This window comes from Canis aureus, chromosome 21, assembly GCF_053574225.1.
Source record: "Canis aureus isolate CA01 chromosome 21, VMU_Caureus_v.1.0, whole genome shotgun sequence".
Lineage (NCBI taxonomy): Eukaryota > Metazoa > Chordata > Mammalia > Carnivora > Canidae > Canis > Canis aureus.
In genome coordinates this window covers 15064466-15081775 of record NC_135631.1, presented here as the reverse complement: position 1 = coordinate 15081775, position 17310 = coordinate 15064466, and the positions used below count along the sequence as shown (strand labels likewise).

General features: G+C 37.6%; 1 protein-coding gene across 1 annotated transcript; it reads right to left on the bottom strand.

Moving 5' to 3' along the window:
* Window positions 1–5202: 5202 nt before the first annotated feature.
* On the bottom strand, window positions 5203–6164 carry LOC144293265 (olfactory receptor 4C11-like). The gene has a single exon (XM_077864352.1). It carries the CDS (start codon window positions 6162–6164, stop codon window positions 5250–5252), a length of 915 nt encoding a protein of 304 aa, XP_077720478.1. The 3' UTR covers window positions 5203–5249.
* Between the last annotated feature and the right edge of the window lie 11146 nt (window positions 6165–17310).

Sequence of the window (17310 nt, the reverse complement as noted above, 5' to 3'; positions counted from 1 at the left end):
AGAAACAAATAATCCAATCATGAAATGGGCAAAAGACATGAACAGAAATCTCACAGACGAAGACATAGACATGGCCAACAAGCACATGAGAAAACAGCTCTGCATCATTTGCCATCAGGGAAATACAAATCAAAACCACAATGAGATACCACCTCACACTAGTGAGAATGGGGAAAATTAACAAGACAGGAAACAATATATGTTGGAGAGGATGTGGAGAAAGGGGAACCCTCTTGCACTGTTGGTGGGAATGTGAACTGATACAGCCAGTCTGGAAAACTGTGTGGAGGTTCCTCAAAGAGATAAAAATAGAACTACCCTAAGACCCAGCAATTGCACTGCTGGGGATTTACCACAAAGATACAGATGCAGTGAAATGCTAGAATACCTGCACCCCAATGTTTATAGCAGCAATGTCCACAATGGCCAATTGTGGAAGGAGCCTTGGTGTCCATCAAAAGATGAATGGATAAAAAAGATGTGGTCTATGTATACACTGGAATATTACTCAGCCATTAGAAACCACAAATACCCACCATTTGCTTCAACGTGAATGGAATGGAGGGTTTTATGCTTAGTGAAGTCAGTTGGAGAAGGACAAACATTATATGGTCTCATTCATTTGGGAATATAAAAAATAGTGAAAGGGAATAAAGAGTAAAGGACAGAAAATGAGTGGGAAACATCAGAGAGGGAGACACAACATGAGAGACTCCTAGAAAAGAACAAGGGGGTAGTGGAAGAGGAGTTGGGTGGGGGAATGGGGAGACTGGGTGATGGGCACAGAGAGGGGGCACTTGACAGGATGAGCACTGGGTGTTATATGGTGACATATCGAACTCCAATAAAAAATATACACAAAAAAAGAAATTGACAAAGGTCAATTGAATAAATAATATCATGCTAGATTTACTTTATGTTTCTCATTCTATTATTGAGAGTTTTGTGGGACTCTGCCATCCTATAGTTAGTTCTCAGGTAACAGCATGCCTCTATCTCTCAGTAAATAACATTTTGGCAAACAAGGCCTGGAAATTTTTTATGTATTCTGCTTTCCAACACAATCCTAAGTTTGCTGATTTCTGTTACCAGGATTTTCTGATAATCAAATTCCATTATTAAAACAAAAAAGGACGATTTCTGAGATGCCAACATGGGATTTGCTAACATTTTGTCTGAATTATAATTAAACTACAGCACTAAATGATAAATGAGTCTCTTTAACATATTCTTTGGAATATGTTCCAGAAATCTAAAGGAAATGTTACCTTTAATTTTAAGAGAGTTCCATTAAATTCAGGAATAAGATATGGCCACCTTTTATAGCTGCCATTATTATGTCCTGCACTGACTTTTAATGCCAGGTCCTCAACCCCATATACTTACAGAGATCAGGAAGATTTAAAAGATTGAATGAGGTCAAACTGTACAAAGATATTTAAGAAGGAATTTAAGCCCTTTGCCCCCTGTAGAAATGGAACAAATCTTTTCCCCTTTAGAGTCTACCAGGACTAAGCTCTTGTGTGTGGTTGCCTAATGAGGGGCATATATCCAAATTTGTCCTTCACCAGGCATTCGTATTTTATATGCATGTTAATTATTTGAATATACTGATGACCTATTATAAAATCTTATGTTAAACATTTTTTTGATTAAACAAATATACAAATTTTCAGGCAAATTCAGTCTAGCAGCCTGTCTTTGGAAATTCTATGTCAAACAATGAATAATAGGAAAAGGGAATAAAGTAGTTGAAGCAAACATGAAACAACAGATGTCATTACTGTCTGATGTGTTCATCTACTTCCCCAAACCAAGACAATCAACTGGCAGATTAAACTACTTATTAAAAGAGCTTACTCAAAAACCAGCATAATAATACTTCCAAATGTAAGTATAATAGACAATTATAAAATGGAATAAATCTCCCCCAGAATAAAATAAAATTATGAGATGTAACAGAAACATGAATAGTCTTCATTGAAGAACACTAAACCTAATCAAACAGAAATACAGCTGAATCAGGTGAATTATACAATTTGGAAGTGAAGGAACTCCCCTTTTAAAATTGTTAATTTGTCCCAATTATGTGACACATGGAGTGAATTGCTAAACATCATCGCTGAAGGTTATTTGCATGGAGATGGAGCAAATGATTCCAAAGTACACATGGTTGAATGTATAGAAGAATCAAGGATTTTGGGGTTTGAGGGAGAAGAACCAAGTGCAAATATATAATAATGCTATATTATGATATCAAATCAGATATGCCCATAGGATAAACAAATATGTTAAGAGGACAGACTATCATGCAAAGAAATTCAATATATATTTGGTAATTTAATATACAATGAGGTTGAAAGTATTAACATGAATATAAATTATAATAAGATAAATGACTATCAATTTGGAAAAAAAAAGTTAGAAAGTATGTCAAACTCAATAAAAAAAAAAAAATTCCTGCAGGAGTCTATGTGTATGGGAGACATTAAAGCACAGAGAAAAAGGATGCAGAATAAGATAAAAATACATTGGGCAGCCCAGGTGGCTCAGGGGTTTAGCGCTGCCTTCAGCCCAGGGCTTGTACCTGGAGACCTGGGATTGAATCCCACGATGGGCTCCCTGCATGGAGCCTGCTTCTCCTTCTGCCTGTGTCTCTGCCTCTGCGCCTCTCTCTCTCTCTCTAATAAATAAAATCTTTTTTAAAAAGATAAAAATGTATTAGTTACAGCAGAATGGGGACATGGGAGTTGTAATGCAAGGAGAGTACACTCGTTTCCTTTCTTCATAGTTTGTAATTATTTTTAATAATATGTGGTTTATGTATACAATGGAATATTACTCAGCTATTAGAAATGACAAATACCCACCATTTGCTTCAACGTGGATGGAACTGGAGGGTATTATGCTGAGTGAAGTAAGTCAGTCAGAGAAGGACAAACATTATATGTTCTCATTCATTTGGGGAATATAAATAATAGTGAAAGGGAATATAAGGGAAGGGAGAAGAAATGTGTGGGAAATATCAGAAAGGGAGACAGAACGTAAAGACTGCTAACTCTGGGAAACGAACTAGGGGTGGTAGAAGGGGAGGAGGGTGGGGGGTGGGAGTGAATGGGTGACGGGCACTGGGGGTTATTCTGTATGTTAGTAAATTGAACACCAATAAAAAATAAATTAAAAAAAATAATATAAAAACAAACCCAATTCAAAGAAAATGTAGTATTTTAAATTTCTGGACATAATGCAGTCACTGGACGTCCCCTTTGCTGAAAGTAACTAGAAGCTGCACAAAATAGAGGAAACATCGTTTTCAGTTTTGGATGACTAGCAACATATTCCTGGGCCCCCTTAGGGTAAGGAGACAGATCAGGCGAGTGCTAGGACAGGTTCAGGCTGACCAAGAAGCTTCCAACCCTTTGTAGAGGTGAAGAGAACTGCAAATGGCTCCCCTCACCCCTGACATCATAAAACGGTTTTCTAAGAGCTCTCTTGGATCTTTAATGAATTGATTTTCTCTTTTTTCTCCCTGAACACTCAAGGTTTGATTTCAAACCTCATTTCTTTTCTCTCCTTCTAATGCTTGGAGTGATTCCTTGTCCCCTTTCCTCATGACTACTTCCTCAATGATATCAATCCCCACCCAATTCTCTTTGAAATCTTCCCTATTGGCAGATACGGTTTAATTATACCAATTTGTTCATGAAAATGTATCTTTTCTGTGAATGCAAAGAAAAATTTCTCTAATATCCTCATTTGTTCTCTGATAAATGTCCTCATTGGGTCTTAAGTATTTAATCCACCACACTTCCTATGTAAGAATACTGAGCACCTTTCATGGGATAGGATAATATTGTGTTCCGTTGGCAGAAACTTTTCACATACTTATAAAGTTCATTGTATTCCTACCTCATTAGCCCATATCAATTAAAGTAATACTTCCGGGTGCCAATTTGTTGGGTATTATAAACTCAGATACTGAAAGAGCATCACATGGCAGTGCTTGCTTATAGACACTGATGTGGCAGTGGTGGTGGCAGGTGTTTATTATAAATATTAGTTGGGTTATCTTCAAAAGTGAAAATATGATTTTAGAACATTCTCGTATAAAAACAAAAGACAAAAATTGAAATGAGCTAAAACAGACTTTCCAATACTGGGTGCTCCCAAATAATCTGAATTTTGATTTTTTGGACATATTAGGACCAAATAAAGCTTTTTTCTGACACCCAAGCAAACAAATATGGCAGTCAAGGGAGGTAAGCTACATTAAGTCAAGATGTAGACATACTGAGACTTCACTTCTTTTTCCTACAAATATCCATACCTCCAGAATTGATTCTCAAAATGTAAGAAAGACAAAGCTTCTGCTCTCCAACTTGAACAAAGTTCCCACTTTCCTTTGGCCTTTTCTTGCTTTTCACCTTGCCTCCCTTCTCCCCTTTATCCTCCCTTCTGTGTATTTCTTTCTGCACATTCCTTCTGCAAAATCCCTTCACTGACTCTTCTTTCTGCCTTGTGAAGAGTGATGGGAAGGACCTGCCAAAGGGCAGCTGAGTGGCTGAGACCACCCATCACTGCCAAGTACAAGATTCTCCTTCTCTCACCATTCAAAAAACTTTGAGAAATTCTCCAGTAACAGTACAGGTTTTCACCAATATTTAAGCTTTTATTAGAGGTTGAGGGTTCCTCCATGTAGAATCCCCAGTGAGACAAGTTCAGGCACAGATTCCAGAGCAGAATTCTCTTAGAACGCCTTCTCCAAATGCCAGGTTGTCAAGACAGCCCCCTACATTAAGTTCCAGTTACATATGGATTAGCACCTTGACCACATTCATTACATCTAGAATAAAACCTAGACACAGAATTTGTGTGTGCTCACACACACAATCATTCTCTCACTAGTTAGTGCATTACCTTCTGAAAGCAAATTGAATCAGGAAGCTAAATTTTCATGTGAATATGACCCAGATGTGAATACCATTCAACTAAGGTCTATGATAGGTTTTTCAAAGTGCTTTGGACTATAAGTAATCCTATTTTAATGCAATCCTCTCAGAATATAGAGTCTATACACTTATTAATATTTATTAATTTAACACAATTAAATATACAAAAAGCATGATTAAAAATTACTAATTGATCGTATTCCCCAAAGAGAAATATTTTATCTTTCCTGTCCATGAAGGAAAACCAAGCTGTTAAGTTAATATACATAAGGATCCCTGATTACCATGTATCAAGAGAAGTCATACTTTGCTACACCATAACATTTTCATGGCAATTTTCACTTCCGCATTTCTCAGTGTGTAGATCAGAGGGTTGAGCAAGGGTGTCCCAATGGTATAAAACACAGCCACCACCTTGTCTACTGGAAATGTGGTTGCTGGGCGTGTATATATGAATATACATGGGCCAAAAAATAGGACAACCACAATAAAATGGGAGGTGCAGGTCGAAAGGGCTTTTCGCCTTCCTTCTGCACTGTAGTTTCTCAGAGAGTACAATATGGTAATATAGGAGATAAGCAGAATTATGAAACTCACCATGCATATGGCTCCACTGTTAGTAACAACTAGCAAATTTATTACATAAGTGTCCATGCAAGCAAGTTTCAGCAAGGGCTGCAAGTCACAGAAATAGTGATCAATCACATTGGGACCACAGAAAGGCAATCTCAAAGCCAGGACAATTTGTGCCGAAGAGTGGATACAGGATCCCACCCAACCCAGAATCACCAGCACACTGCAGGCATGTCTGTTCATGATGGTTGTGTATCGCAAGGGCTTACAAATGGCTACATAGCGATCAAAAGCCATCAGGATCAGCACGAAGATTTCCATGCATCCAAAGAAATGGGCTGAAAACACCTGAGTCATGCACTCGTTGTAGGAAATGGTCTTCTGCTGAGAAATGGCATCTACAATCAACCTGGGAGCTGTGGTTGTAGAGAAGCAGGCATCAGCAAAGGACAGGTAAAATAGGAAGAAGTACATGGGACTCCCAAGGGTCCTGCTTCTTTTAATAGTCACTACAATGAGAAAGTTTCCCAACAGTATGGCAAGGTAAAACATCAAGAAGACCCCAAATATTGCTTTCTGTTTTCTTGGATCCTGTGTCAAGCCAAACAGAATGAATTCATTCACACTGCTGTTCATCGCCATAGTAGTGTCTATAGGTAAGGTGAACTTGATAAGACCTTAATCTGCAAAAGAAGAAAAGAAGTAACATCTTGGGGAGATCATTGGGCTGACCTCTGAATTCCTTATTTTGTTCCATGTTCCAAGTTCCTCCAACTTCCTTTAATCCCTATGAATCTTTGTAAATCTGCAGAAGTCCCAGCCTCTCCCAGATCTCTCTATTCATTCAGAAACTAACCCAAATGGATCAAAGCCTTTGCATTTGGAGAATAAAAAGTCTATATCCTTTAAAAATTTTGATTCCTACCAAGATTGAAAATGGCAAAACTTGTACTTTCCTTGGTCAGGTGCCTTAACTGCCTTGAAATATGGCCTTCGTCTGAAAATATATACCCAATAGTGCCCTACTTTACTTTGAGTGTCCCAAAGACGGAAAAAAGATTTTTTTTATGATCACATATACACACATCTAGTTCATGTATTATGCATTTTATCTATGTGCTTTGAAATCTGAAAAACACTATTCCGATATTATTTAGCGCTCATAGTGTTGGAGAAACCTCCTGAAGAAAATATTCTCAGTTGAGTTCATTGATTTGGGGTCCCTGACTTCATCTCTGAGCCTATCAGTATCTTGGATGAAATAATCTTTACAAAAACCTATTTTGACAGTCTTTTACCTCTTGCGTTATGTCATCTTCACTGATAGTCATTTGATAAAAAAGGCCTGGAGAAGTTTGAGGTTTGTCATAATTGAGGAAATTTCCTGTTTACCCTCTTTACTATTCTATTAAACTGAAGTCATTCAGGATGTCTGCATATGGATTCAATGTGGCATAAAATTCCTAACGAAATCTATACTCTAAATAGTGTTTTTACACATATTCCTTTTTACCCTGAATTGTCATATTTCTAAATATACCATTTGAAGAAAATTCCATTATTCAATATACTATGTTATGATTTTTCTGTTTCAAGTTCTTATTCATAGCATATATTTTGTCTTTGAAATCATTGTATGCCATTGTGTGTTCTGATTTTGACTTGGATTATTATAACACTTCTTCCCATGTTACCATATTTTCCATGGATAAATTGTTCATTTAATAACTGACATTGTAAAATTTTTCTAAGTGGTATTTATTTGACCCTTTGTCAACTGAGATATTGTGTTGCTTTCAATTTTCATTCTCTCAAACAACAATTCAGAGTAACTTTACAATCATGATATTGCGGCCCCAAATGCTTGATATTGTCATTGCTATTGGTAATTATTAAAAGGTTCTTCAATATTTTGTGTCCATTTATTAACTATATTTTATTGTCAAAAAATTCATGATATCATTAATTCTTCAAAGTACACAGAGGAATGAGAAAAGAAAACTACAATCTGTCTCAAAATTATTGACTTTGTGATTCGACTCTCCAAAAATGACTATTTTTGTTTTTTATGTGTAATTTTTAAACATTCTAACAGTATGCTTGTATATGTGTGTCTCTTTTGTATATACAAGTATGGCAAATATTTCAAGGTTGATGATATTCCAAAAAGCTGATGAACATGGAAACACAATTTATTTTGTGACATTATCTTAATACCTCACTGGGATAATAGTAAATAACTATATTTTATTATGTGCATATACTTTTTTATCATAAACCACATTTAACAGTTTTACTGCATTTTCTAAAACATTTTTATTTATTTATTCATGAGAGACACAGAGGCAGAGATGTAGGCAGAGGGAAAAACAGGCTCCATGCAGGGAGCCTGACGTGGGACTCGATCCTGGGTCTCCAGGATCAGGCCCTGGGCAGAAGGTGTGCCAAACCACGGAGCCACCCGGGCTGCCCAGTTTTACTGTATTTTTTTTATGTAAAGATTGGCCATCTTAGAATTTTTAATCTTTTGTCAGTTTATATTTTGCAGTCTTGATATTTTATCTGGAATAACTATTAATCTAGCAGAACATTACATTTCCTGGCCAAGAACACAGGTGCTAGATTCAGATGTCTTGAGTGCAAATCCTAGTTCCACTATATACTAGTTTGGGAAAGACACTTTGAGCATAATCATGGTACCTAGGTAGATAAAATGAGAAAAATACCTAGCTTGTAGTGAGTAAGAACTATTAATTGCCAACCTCTGCTTCTTTCACTATCATGATTTTACTTTTTCTCTGTTTCTGGGGCTCTTTCACTTTTCCTGTAATCTGATCTTCCAATTTTCCCATTTTAATTTAGCCCACTTCCAAAACATTTTAAAATTATACTATCTACTCACTTCAATCATAACCCTACAATAATCTTTTCTTTTGAGTATTGACTCACAAATATCTGGAGTTATTGTAAAAAATTGGAAAAATATTTCACTGCTCTAAATAGTTTGAGTTTTAAGATAAATATAGTTGAAATCATTCATTATGTAAGGCTCTCTATCATTGGTACTTGAAGAATACAAAGAGACAAGACACAGACTACAAATTTCTAAAGAATACCTTGGGAGTAAAAATTCAAAATTATGTTAACAGATGAATCATAACTTTAACTGAAGAAAGACATTCTAAATTTGGTTTCCTGAAATGCAGATATTCTAAAGCAGGGGAGGGAGGTGGGTTAGCACAGCGATAGTGCTTAGAGGCCAAAGCCACACAGCCTAGATTTGTAGCCCACTCAACTGCCCACTATGGTGAGAGATGTAACAAGTCCCTTGATATCTCTGTGCTTCATTTTCTTCACCCGTAAACATTAAGAGCAAATCAACCTACTTTTTAGGGTTTCTATGAAAGCTAAATAATTTGGTATGTACAAAGCATGGGAGATGGAGGTCTGTGCATCTGCAATTGCACTCATTGCCTCATTAGGATTATAGTATCAATTTTTCATTATGATGATTAGTATCAACTTTCAAGGATAATAATCTACCTTGTTCATTTACTCATAAAACTGATGCACAACTGTTTTGCACACTAATGTCCTGAATGGCAGACTTGTCACAACTGATTAGCCAACCATAACATACCGTTATCAATGAGAGTCCAGAGTTAACCCTACGGTTCACTCTTCGTGTGGTACATTCTATGGATTTGGGTAAATGTTAAAGACATGCATCCATCATTATAATATCATACAGAGCATTTCCACTGCCCTAAAAGCAGAATCATTTTTGGTTCATGAAAGAAGATAATTATTTTCATGTAGTGTCTAATATTCATTAAATTCTGAATAAAATTTCTCACAGTAGAGCAGCCCTAGTGGATCATCTGTTTAGCACCACCTTTAGCCCAGGGTGTGATCCTGCAGACCTGGGATCGAGTCCTATGTTGGGCTCCCAGCATGGATTCAGCTTCTCCCTCTGCCTGTGTCTCTGCCTCTATCTCTCTCTGTCTCATTGAATAAACAAATAAAATCTTTTTTAAAAAATGTCTCACTGGGATCCCTGGGTGGCGCAGCGGTTTGGCGCCTGCCTTAAGCCCAGGGCGCGATCCTGGAGACCTGGGATCGAATCCCACGTCGGGCTCCCGGTGCATGGAGCCTGCTTCTCCCTCTGCCTATGTCTCTTCCTCTCCCTCTGCCTATGTCTCTGCCTCTCTCTCTCTGTGTGACTATCATAAATAAAAAAAATGTCTCACTATTTTGTTGAAGGAAAACTGCAATTTGATTTTGATACTTGTATGAGTTTGCATTGTGAGAATTATCAGTTCATATGTAACACAAATCAACTGGTATTTCACAAACATCAGAACTACAAATGGCCAATCCTAGTTTTTTTTCAAAAGATTTTAGGCCACTCTGGAAACCTGTGTGGAGGTTCCTCAAAGAGTTAAAAATAGACCTGCCCTATGACCCAGCAATTGCACTGTTGGGGATTTACCCCAAAGATTCAGATGCAATGAAACGCCGGACACCTGCACCCCGATGTTTATAGCAGCAGTGGCCACAATAGCCAAACTGTTGAAGGAGTCTCGGTGTCCATCGAAAGATGAATGGATAAAGAAGATGTGGTTTATGTATACAATGGAATATTCCTCAGCCATTAGAAATGACAAATACCCACCATTTGCTTCAACGTGGATGGAACTGGAGGGTATTATGCTGAATGAAGTAAGTCAATCGGAGAAGAACAAACATTATATGTTCTCATTCATTTGGGGAATATAAATAATAGTGAAAGGGAATATAAGGGAAGGGAGAAGAAATGTGTGGGAAATATCAGAAAGGGAGACAGAACATAGAGACTTCTAACTCTGGGAAATGAACTAGGGGTGGTGGAAGGGGAGGAGGGCGGGGGGTGGGGGTGAATGGGTGACGGGCACTGAGGGGGGGCACTTGAGGGGATGAGCACTGGGTGTTATTCTGTATGTTGGCAAAGTGAACACCAATAAAAAATAACTTTATTATAAAAAAAATAAAATACATAAATAAAAGGTTTTATTCATTTACTCATGAGAGACTCAGAGAGAGAGAGGCATAGACACAGGCAGAGGGAGAAGCAAGCTCCACACAGTGAGCCTGACATGGGAATAGGTTCTGGGTCTCCAGGATCATGCTGGGGCCCTAAGGCACGTACTAAACCGCTTAGCCACCCGGGCTGCCCATCATCTTAGAATTCTTTAAATGGACCATCCATGTTGCTATACAGAAAGAAAGGACACAATTTCAGATATTCTCTCTTCTCTTCATCCTGCATCCTCTACCTCTTTTTATCACCTTGCTATAACTTGAAAAGGAATAGCACATTCTAAAAATATGATGAAACATGAATATAATAAAATGGTTAATATGGTTTTCTAATGCAATGGCTGAAATACTTACCAGGACTTTGAAAGCCCTCCAACGCTGTGCCATAATCTTGATCACCACATTTCCTCCTGTGCCTCTGGGCATGTATGCTACAGCTATGCCTGACATTGCTGTCCTTCATAAATATGCCTCCACACCATTTCATTCACTAAATTTTCACTATTTCTTAGTTATAAAGGACTTCTTCTGATTAGACCTCCACTCTGTATTGCTAACTGTGCACACTGTACTCAGTTCAGATGCCGTCTGCGAAGCAAAACCTTCCAGGTTTTAAAGAAAACCTTCTTGCTAATGATCTTCCAGTGGGAAGTGTGTGTGAGTGTGTGTGTGTGTGTGCGCGCGTCCTGAATCAAACAATCCTTAATTATTGTCGCTTTTCATTTTTGTTTTAATATCTTTGTTCATCTATTATTTATCTCATAAGGCAAGTTCAAGTGTTCTATTTTGGGCAAATCAAGTTAGGCTGGCAGGCAGTTTAGCAGAGACAAGTAACAAAGAAAGCAGTACCTCTAGCCTTTGTGCTCCAAGGCAACCTCTCCTTCTTGGACACTCCACCTCCTACTGCCATGAGAATCACCATTCCTCAGACACTAGAGTAGAGCCAGCATAAGGCAGAAACCATAAATAGGTTAGGAACAAAACCATGAACATATCCAGTACATGTCCTGACTAGCAAACGGATGAAAAATTCTGATGAGTCAGAAAAAAAAGAGACCAGCATTTATATTTATACTTAAATGTAAATACACAGTTCAAGGCTGAGCAAAGAATCTTGCTAGGGACAAAGGAGTGCTTCATCCTAGGATTTCACTAGAGTTCTTCTCATTCTTCCACTCTGTAGATCATCCCTTACTCCAACATCAGAAAGAAAATATAATTCTTAGGTGTCAGTGGGTTTGGGCAGCCAACATTACCATCATTAATAGCAGAACAAGGAGTATCATAGTGCCATAGAATCGTGCTAACAATACTCTCTAAGAATACTGATTGCTGTGGTCAGTATACATCCTTTCCTTTTCCTGGCCTTAAACCTTGCAAGTAAGAAATCCACCTGTGTAGGATACTATGCCTCTACACGCTTCAATGTACCCCTCATTCAATAAGAATTGCTCCTGAGACAGTGCCTCATCAAGAACAGTGAAAGGAAAAACCCTGACACATCAGAATCTTTTCATCACTGACAGCAATGCTCTGGAACTTCATGCTTTTCAAATATTTAGAGAATTACATAATGGCAACTGCCAGTAATCGAGAAAAAGAACATAGTATAGTTGGCTTAAAAACTTACCATATTTCTTGCACAGAAATATATGAGATCCAATAGAGAGCCCATAGTTTTTGCTCTTGCAAATCTGATTTATTTTAAAGATGAATCATGTGCAGTGTGTTTGCAACATGTAAACTGTACTTCAAATATATCTACTTGGCTTTTCATTGCAGGATCCATGGGGAGAGAAGATACGACATAGGTAGCCCTAATCTTTCCTAGAGGCTTGGGTTAGACTCTTCAATAAGGTCTGTAATTATGAGCAGAAAGTTTCTTATATCTATGTTAGAATTTTCTAGAATACAAAGGTATAATTCCCACTATTCTATGATAGAAACATCTCTAAAGCCGACTCTAGTACCCCAAAACAATTCCTTGGCAGAGCACGTGGCCTAACATTTCTTCTTCCTACACCAGATACATATAGACAATTCATAGAAGTTCACAAATACCCAGCCTTTGGAAGGATAAGAGCCCTGCCCTTCCCCCCCCCATTCCCAAAGGATATGCTCTATAAACTACTAAGCTCAGCTACTCCTGGACCACTGCAAACCATGGTGCCAAGTAATCCCAGACAAGGCTGTCAAGTGGCAGATTCTTCCCACAGAGTCCTTCTCCCCTCCAAGCCTCTGAAGGGACCATCTCATTTCTGTTACCAACTGCTCCACTGGTGCCCTAAGGAGAAAGTATTCCTTCAAGTCACACTGAAGTATAGGCTAAAAGTTCCAAAGGCTTTACTCTTTACGTTGAATCTTTTCTAACAGCACACAAAACTCTGAGCACAGGTGCACATTCCAATACATGTGATATGATTGTATTCTAGCTGCATGATTCATGTCTCTGTGAATTTAAGCAATGTTCTTCACTTCTCCCAATTTCCTATTCTAGAAAATGTTACTGTATATATAATAATTATTATCATTCTTAATGATACTGATATAATATAAATACTTGAAAACAAGTAATTAAAATTTCTATAATTTCTATAATATGTGGAAGTTATTAACTCAGTAACTAAAGCAGAAGAGAAGGTGGAAATGAACATTAATGAAAAATAAATTTATAAAAACTAAAGAAAATACTTTAAAAGATTTTTTTGTTTCAAAAGCAACTAAAGTTACAGATTACATACAATAAAATGCACATTTTTTTGTCTGACAATTCTATACACTGCTTGTGCTCACCATAACAGGTGTACTCTCAATCCCCTTCACCCTATTCACCCATCTGGCCAACTCCCCTTTGGCAACCACCTGTTTATTCTCAGTATTTAAGAATATGAGTTTTTTGGTCTCCTTTTTTCTTTTCCATTTGTTTTCTTTCTTAAATCTACATATGAGTGAATTCACATGATATGCGTCTTTCTCTGTCCAAGTGATTCACTTATACTAGACCCCCAAACTCCATCCATGTCATTGCAAAAATTATTTTCATAAAAATCCAATAGTGGAATTACTGGATAATATCATATCTATTTTTCATTTTTGAGGAAACTCCATCATGTTCCACGGTGACTGCACCAGGTTACATTCCCACCAGCAGTCTATGAGGGTTCATTTTATTCCAAGTCTTTGCAACACTCCTTATTTCTTGTTTGTTGAATTTTACCCATTCTGACAAGTATGAGGTGACATCTCATTGTGGTTTTGAGTTGTATTTCCCAGATTATGAATGGTGTTGAACATCTTTTGATGTGTTCACTTGTTATTTATGTGTCTTCTTGGAAAAATGTCTATTCGGGTTCCCTGACCATTTTTAAGTCAGATTTTTAGTCTTTGAGGTGGTGAGTTATATACATTCTTTACGTCTTTTAGATATTAACCACTTATCATTTTCATCTGTCTCCATGTATATTTTTATCTCTTGATTGTTTAGTTCACCTGATCATTGTTTAGGAACAGGTTATTTTGCTTCCATGTATTTGTGTTCTTTCTAGTTTCTTCTTGTAAGTACGTATAGTTTCATACCACTGTGATCAAAAAAGGTGTATAATATGATTTCAATCTTTCTTAATTTCTTAAGGCTTTTTTGCTTGTAGCCAAATATGCAATCTATTCAAGAGAATGTCCCAGGGAACCAGAAAAGAAACTATCTTCTGCTGCATTGGGATATAATGTTCTGAAAGTAAATGTTAGGTCCATTTGGTCACCTGTGTCCTTCAAGCCACTCTCTTCTTGTTGATATTTTGTCTGGATGATCTTTCTATTGATATAATTGAGGAGATAGAAATCCCTACTATTATATTACTATCAATTTCTTCCTTTTGACTGTTAATAGTTGTTTTATGTATTTAGATGCACCCATGTTGGTACCTAATATTTATAATTATTTTATACACTTTTTATTGTTGGACTCCCTTTAGACCGAAAGACATACAGAGATTGAAATAGAAGGGATGGATAAATATGTACCTTGCAAATAGAAGCAAAAGGAAGACTAAGGCAGAAATACTAATATCAGACAAAATAGGTGAGTCATGTCTCGTCTCTTCTCTGATCAAAGTTCTCCAATGGAGCTCCACTTCACTTCATCAAAAGGGAAGCCATGTAATGCAACCTATAAGGCTCTATGCGATCTAGACCCAACAATCCCTCTTTGATCTCACCTAGTACTCTCTAGGATCCCATCTCATTAGCCTCATAACCTCCAAGACATTACTGTAGTGTATATCCACATGGCTGACACCTTCACCCTCTTCAAGTATTTATTCCAACGTGAGGTCTGCCGTGAAGACTACTCTGACCATCTATTTAATGCTGCAGAATGGGGAGAGATTTAACATGGCAGAGGAGTAGGGGACCTTCATCTTTTCTCGTCTCTGGAAATCAACTGGATACCTAACAAATCATACCGAACAACTGCAAAATCAACTGGGGATCTGAGAAAAAGTTGCTACAATTCTACAAATAAAAAACATAACTTTGCGCAATGCAAGGTGTATAGAGAAATGAATCTGAGGCCATCTATCAGAGGATAAACCATGGGCATTGAAGCCTCCATTATCCAAGTACCAGAAAATGGTGTAAGCAGTGGAGTGCAAATTTGGGACTTTTACAAGTTTGCCTGAAGGGTGGTCAGGAGGTGAAGAAAGACGGAATCCAGGGTTTCACACCATGGTCTCAGGATTCCTGGCATCACAAAAAGAATGGGGGTACCTTAGTGCAGCAGAGTGTTCCTTGGGGCAGAGTACCTCCTTGCAATTAGTCAGCCCAAGAGCGACATTCAACTCAGTCTTGCCATAAACAGGGAACGTCAGCAAAGTGGGGTGACTGCTCTCTGGGGAGGGGCCCAGAAAGTGACAGAAACACTGAGAGGCCCCCACTTTTCCAGGAGGTGTATTATTGCTGTGTGCCACAGAAGTCTTTAAAACGGGATCACGTGCACTGAGTCACAGTCTGGTTTAGCACTGAATGTGAACTGAAACCAGGGAGATAAGAATGATTGCTTTTCCCTTAGCACTTATTGAAGAGCAGGGGACATGAACTTTCAGCATGCGGGCTAGAGGAGGGGGTGCACCTCTGATTTTCATCTCATACCCCATAATGGTATAGAAAGCCTTAAGGCAACAAAAGTCACGTAGAGCAATCTGGAGCTGTATATTTAGCCTGGCTTCCTGCAGAGGGCAGTGCAATACAGTCCAGGGCAAAGATAAGTGAGAGTCACTGCACCAGGCGCCCAGAAGATCTGCAAGGAAATCTGCTAAGACCGAGTTTATCGATGGTAGAGAACTGCCAAACTCCAGCACTAGGGGAAAATAGTATATAGAATTTAAGGTTTTTTCTCATGTTTCTTCACTCTTTTACATTAATCTTTTGTTTCCTTTTCAAATAATTTATTTTATCACCTCTTTTTAAAGTCTTTTTAATTCTTAATTTATACTGCTATTTTATCCCGGCATTGAATTTTATTAATTGTTTTGATTATATGTAAGTTCCCTTTCTTTGCAATTTAGGGATCTAGTTTCTTCAAAGAAGCAGCCCAAAATACACCGAGGATCTAGTGTTGTGCTTCTTCTGTTCAGTATTTGGTTATGTTCTCTTTTTAATTATTTTTCTGTTGCTTCTGATGTGTTTCAGGTATGTTACTCTGGAATCACTGTTGCCATTTTAGTATTTTGTTCTCTTTCATCTATTCTCCTCTGGTCAGAATGACAATACAGAAGAACCCACTTCAAAAAAGAGTACAGAAGGCAGTATTCACTGCCAAGGACCTAATCAGTAGGGATAAAAGCAACATGTTGGAACTTGATTCAGAATAAAAATTATAAAGATACTACCTGGGCTGAAAAAAGCATATAAGATACTAGAGCGTCCCTTTCTGGCAAAATAAAAGAACTAAAATCTAAGGAGGTCAAAACTATAAAGGCTATTCCTGAGATGCAATAAAAAATGGAGGCTCTAACTGCTAAGAAATATGAGACAGAAGAGAGGATCAGTAATTAGAAAAGAAATTGAGAAGAATAAGAAAACTGAAGTAAAAAAAAGCAATAAACAACTATAGGATCACCAGTAAAAATCTGAGAGATAAGTCATAACATAATTTTTCATAATAAATTTATTTTTTATTGGTGTTCAATTTACCCAACATACAGAATAACATAATATGAAACAATATTAGCATAATTGGGGTCACAAAAGAAGAGGAAAAAGTAAGAGAGAAAGTGGGAAAAAAGGTAAACATGAGCATATTATAGCTGAAAATTCCTCTAATCTGAGGAAGGAGACAGGCATTCAGATTCAGAAGGAACAAAGGATCCCGCTCAAAATCAATACAAAAGTAGACTAACACCTCAACATATAACAGTGAAGTTTGCAAATTTCAGAGACAAAGAGAAAATTCTGAAAGCAGCTCAGGACAAGAGATCATGAACTATGAAGGTAGGAAAAAAGGACTCCCAGCAGTCTTATCCACAGAGACCTAGAAGACCAGAAAGGACTGGCATGATATATTCAGGGTGCTAAATGAAAACAGTATGCAGCCAAGGATACTATATCCAGCAAGGCTGTCATTCAGAATAGAGGGAGAGTTAAGTGCTCCAGGAAAAAGAGAAACTAAAAGAATTTCTGATCACTAAACCAGCCCACCAAGAAATATTAAAGA

What these genes read in the sequence shown, in the direction of transcription:
- LOC144293265 (XM_077864352.1), bottom strand. Translation starts at nt 6,164, where the DNA reads ATGGCGATGAACAGCAGTGTGAATGAATTCATTCTGTTTGGCTTGACA.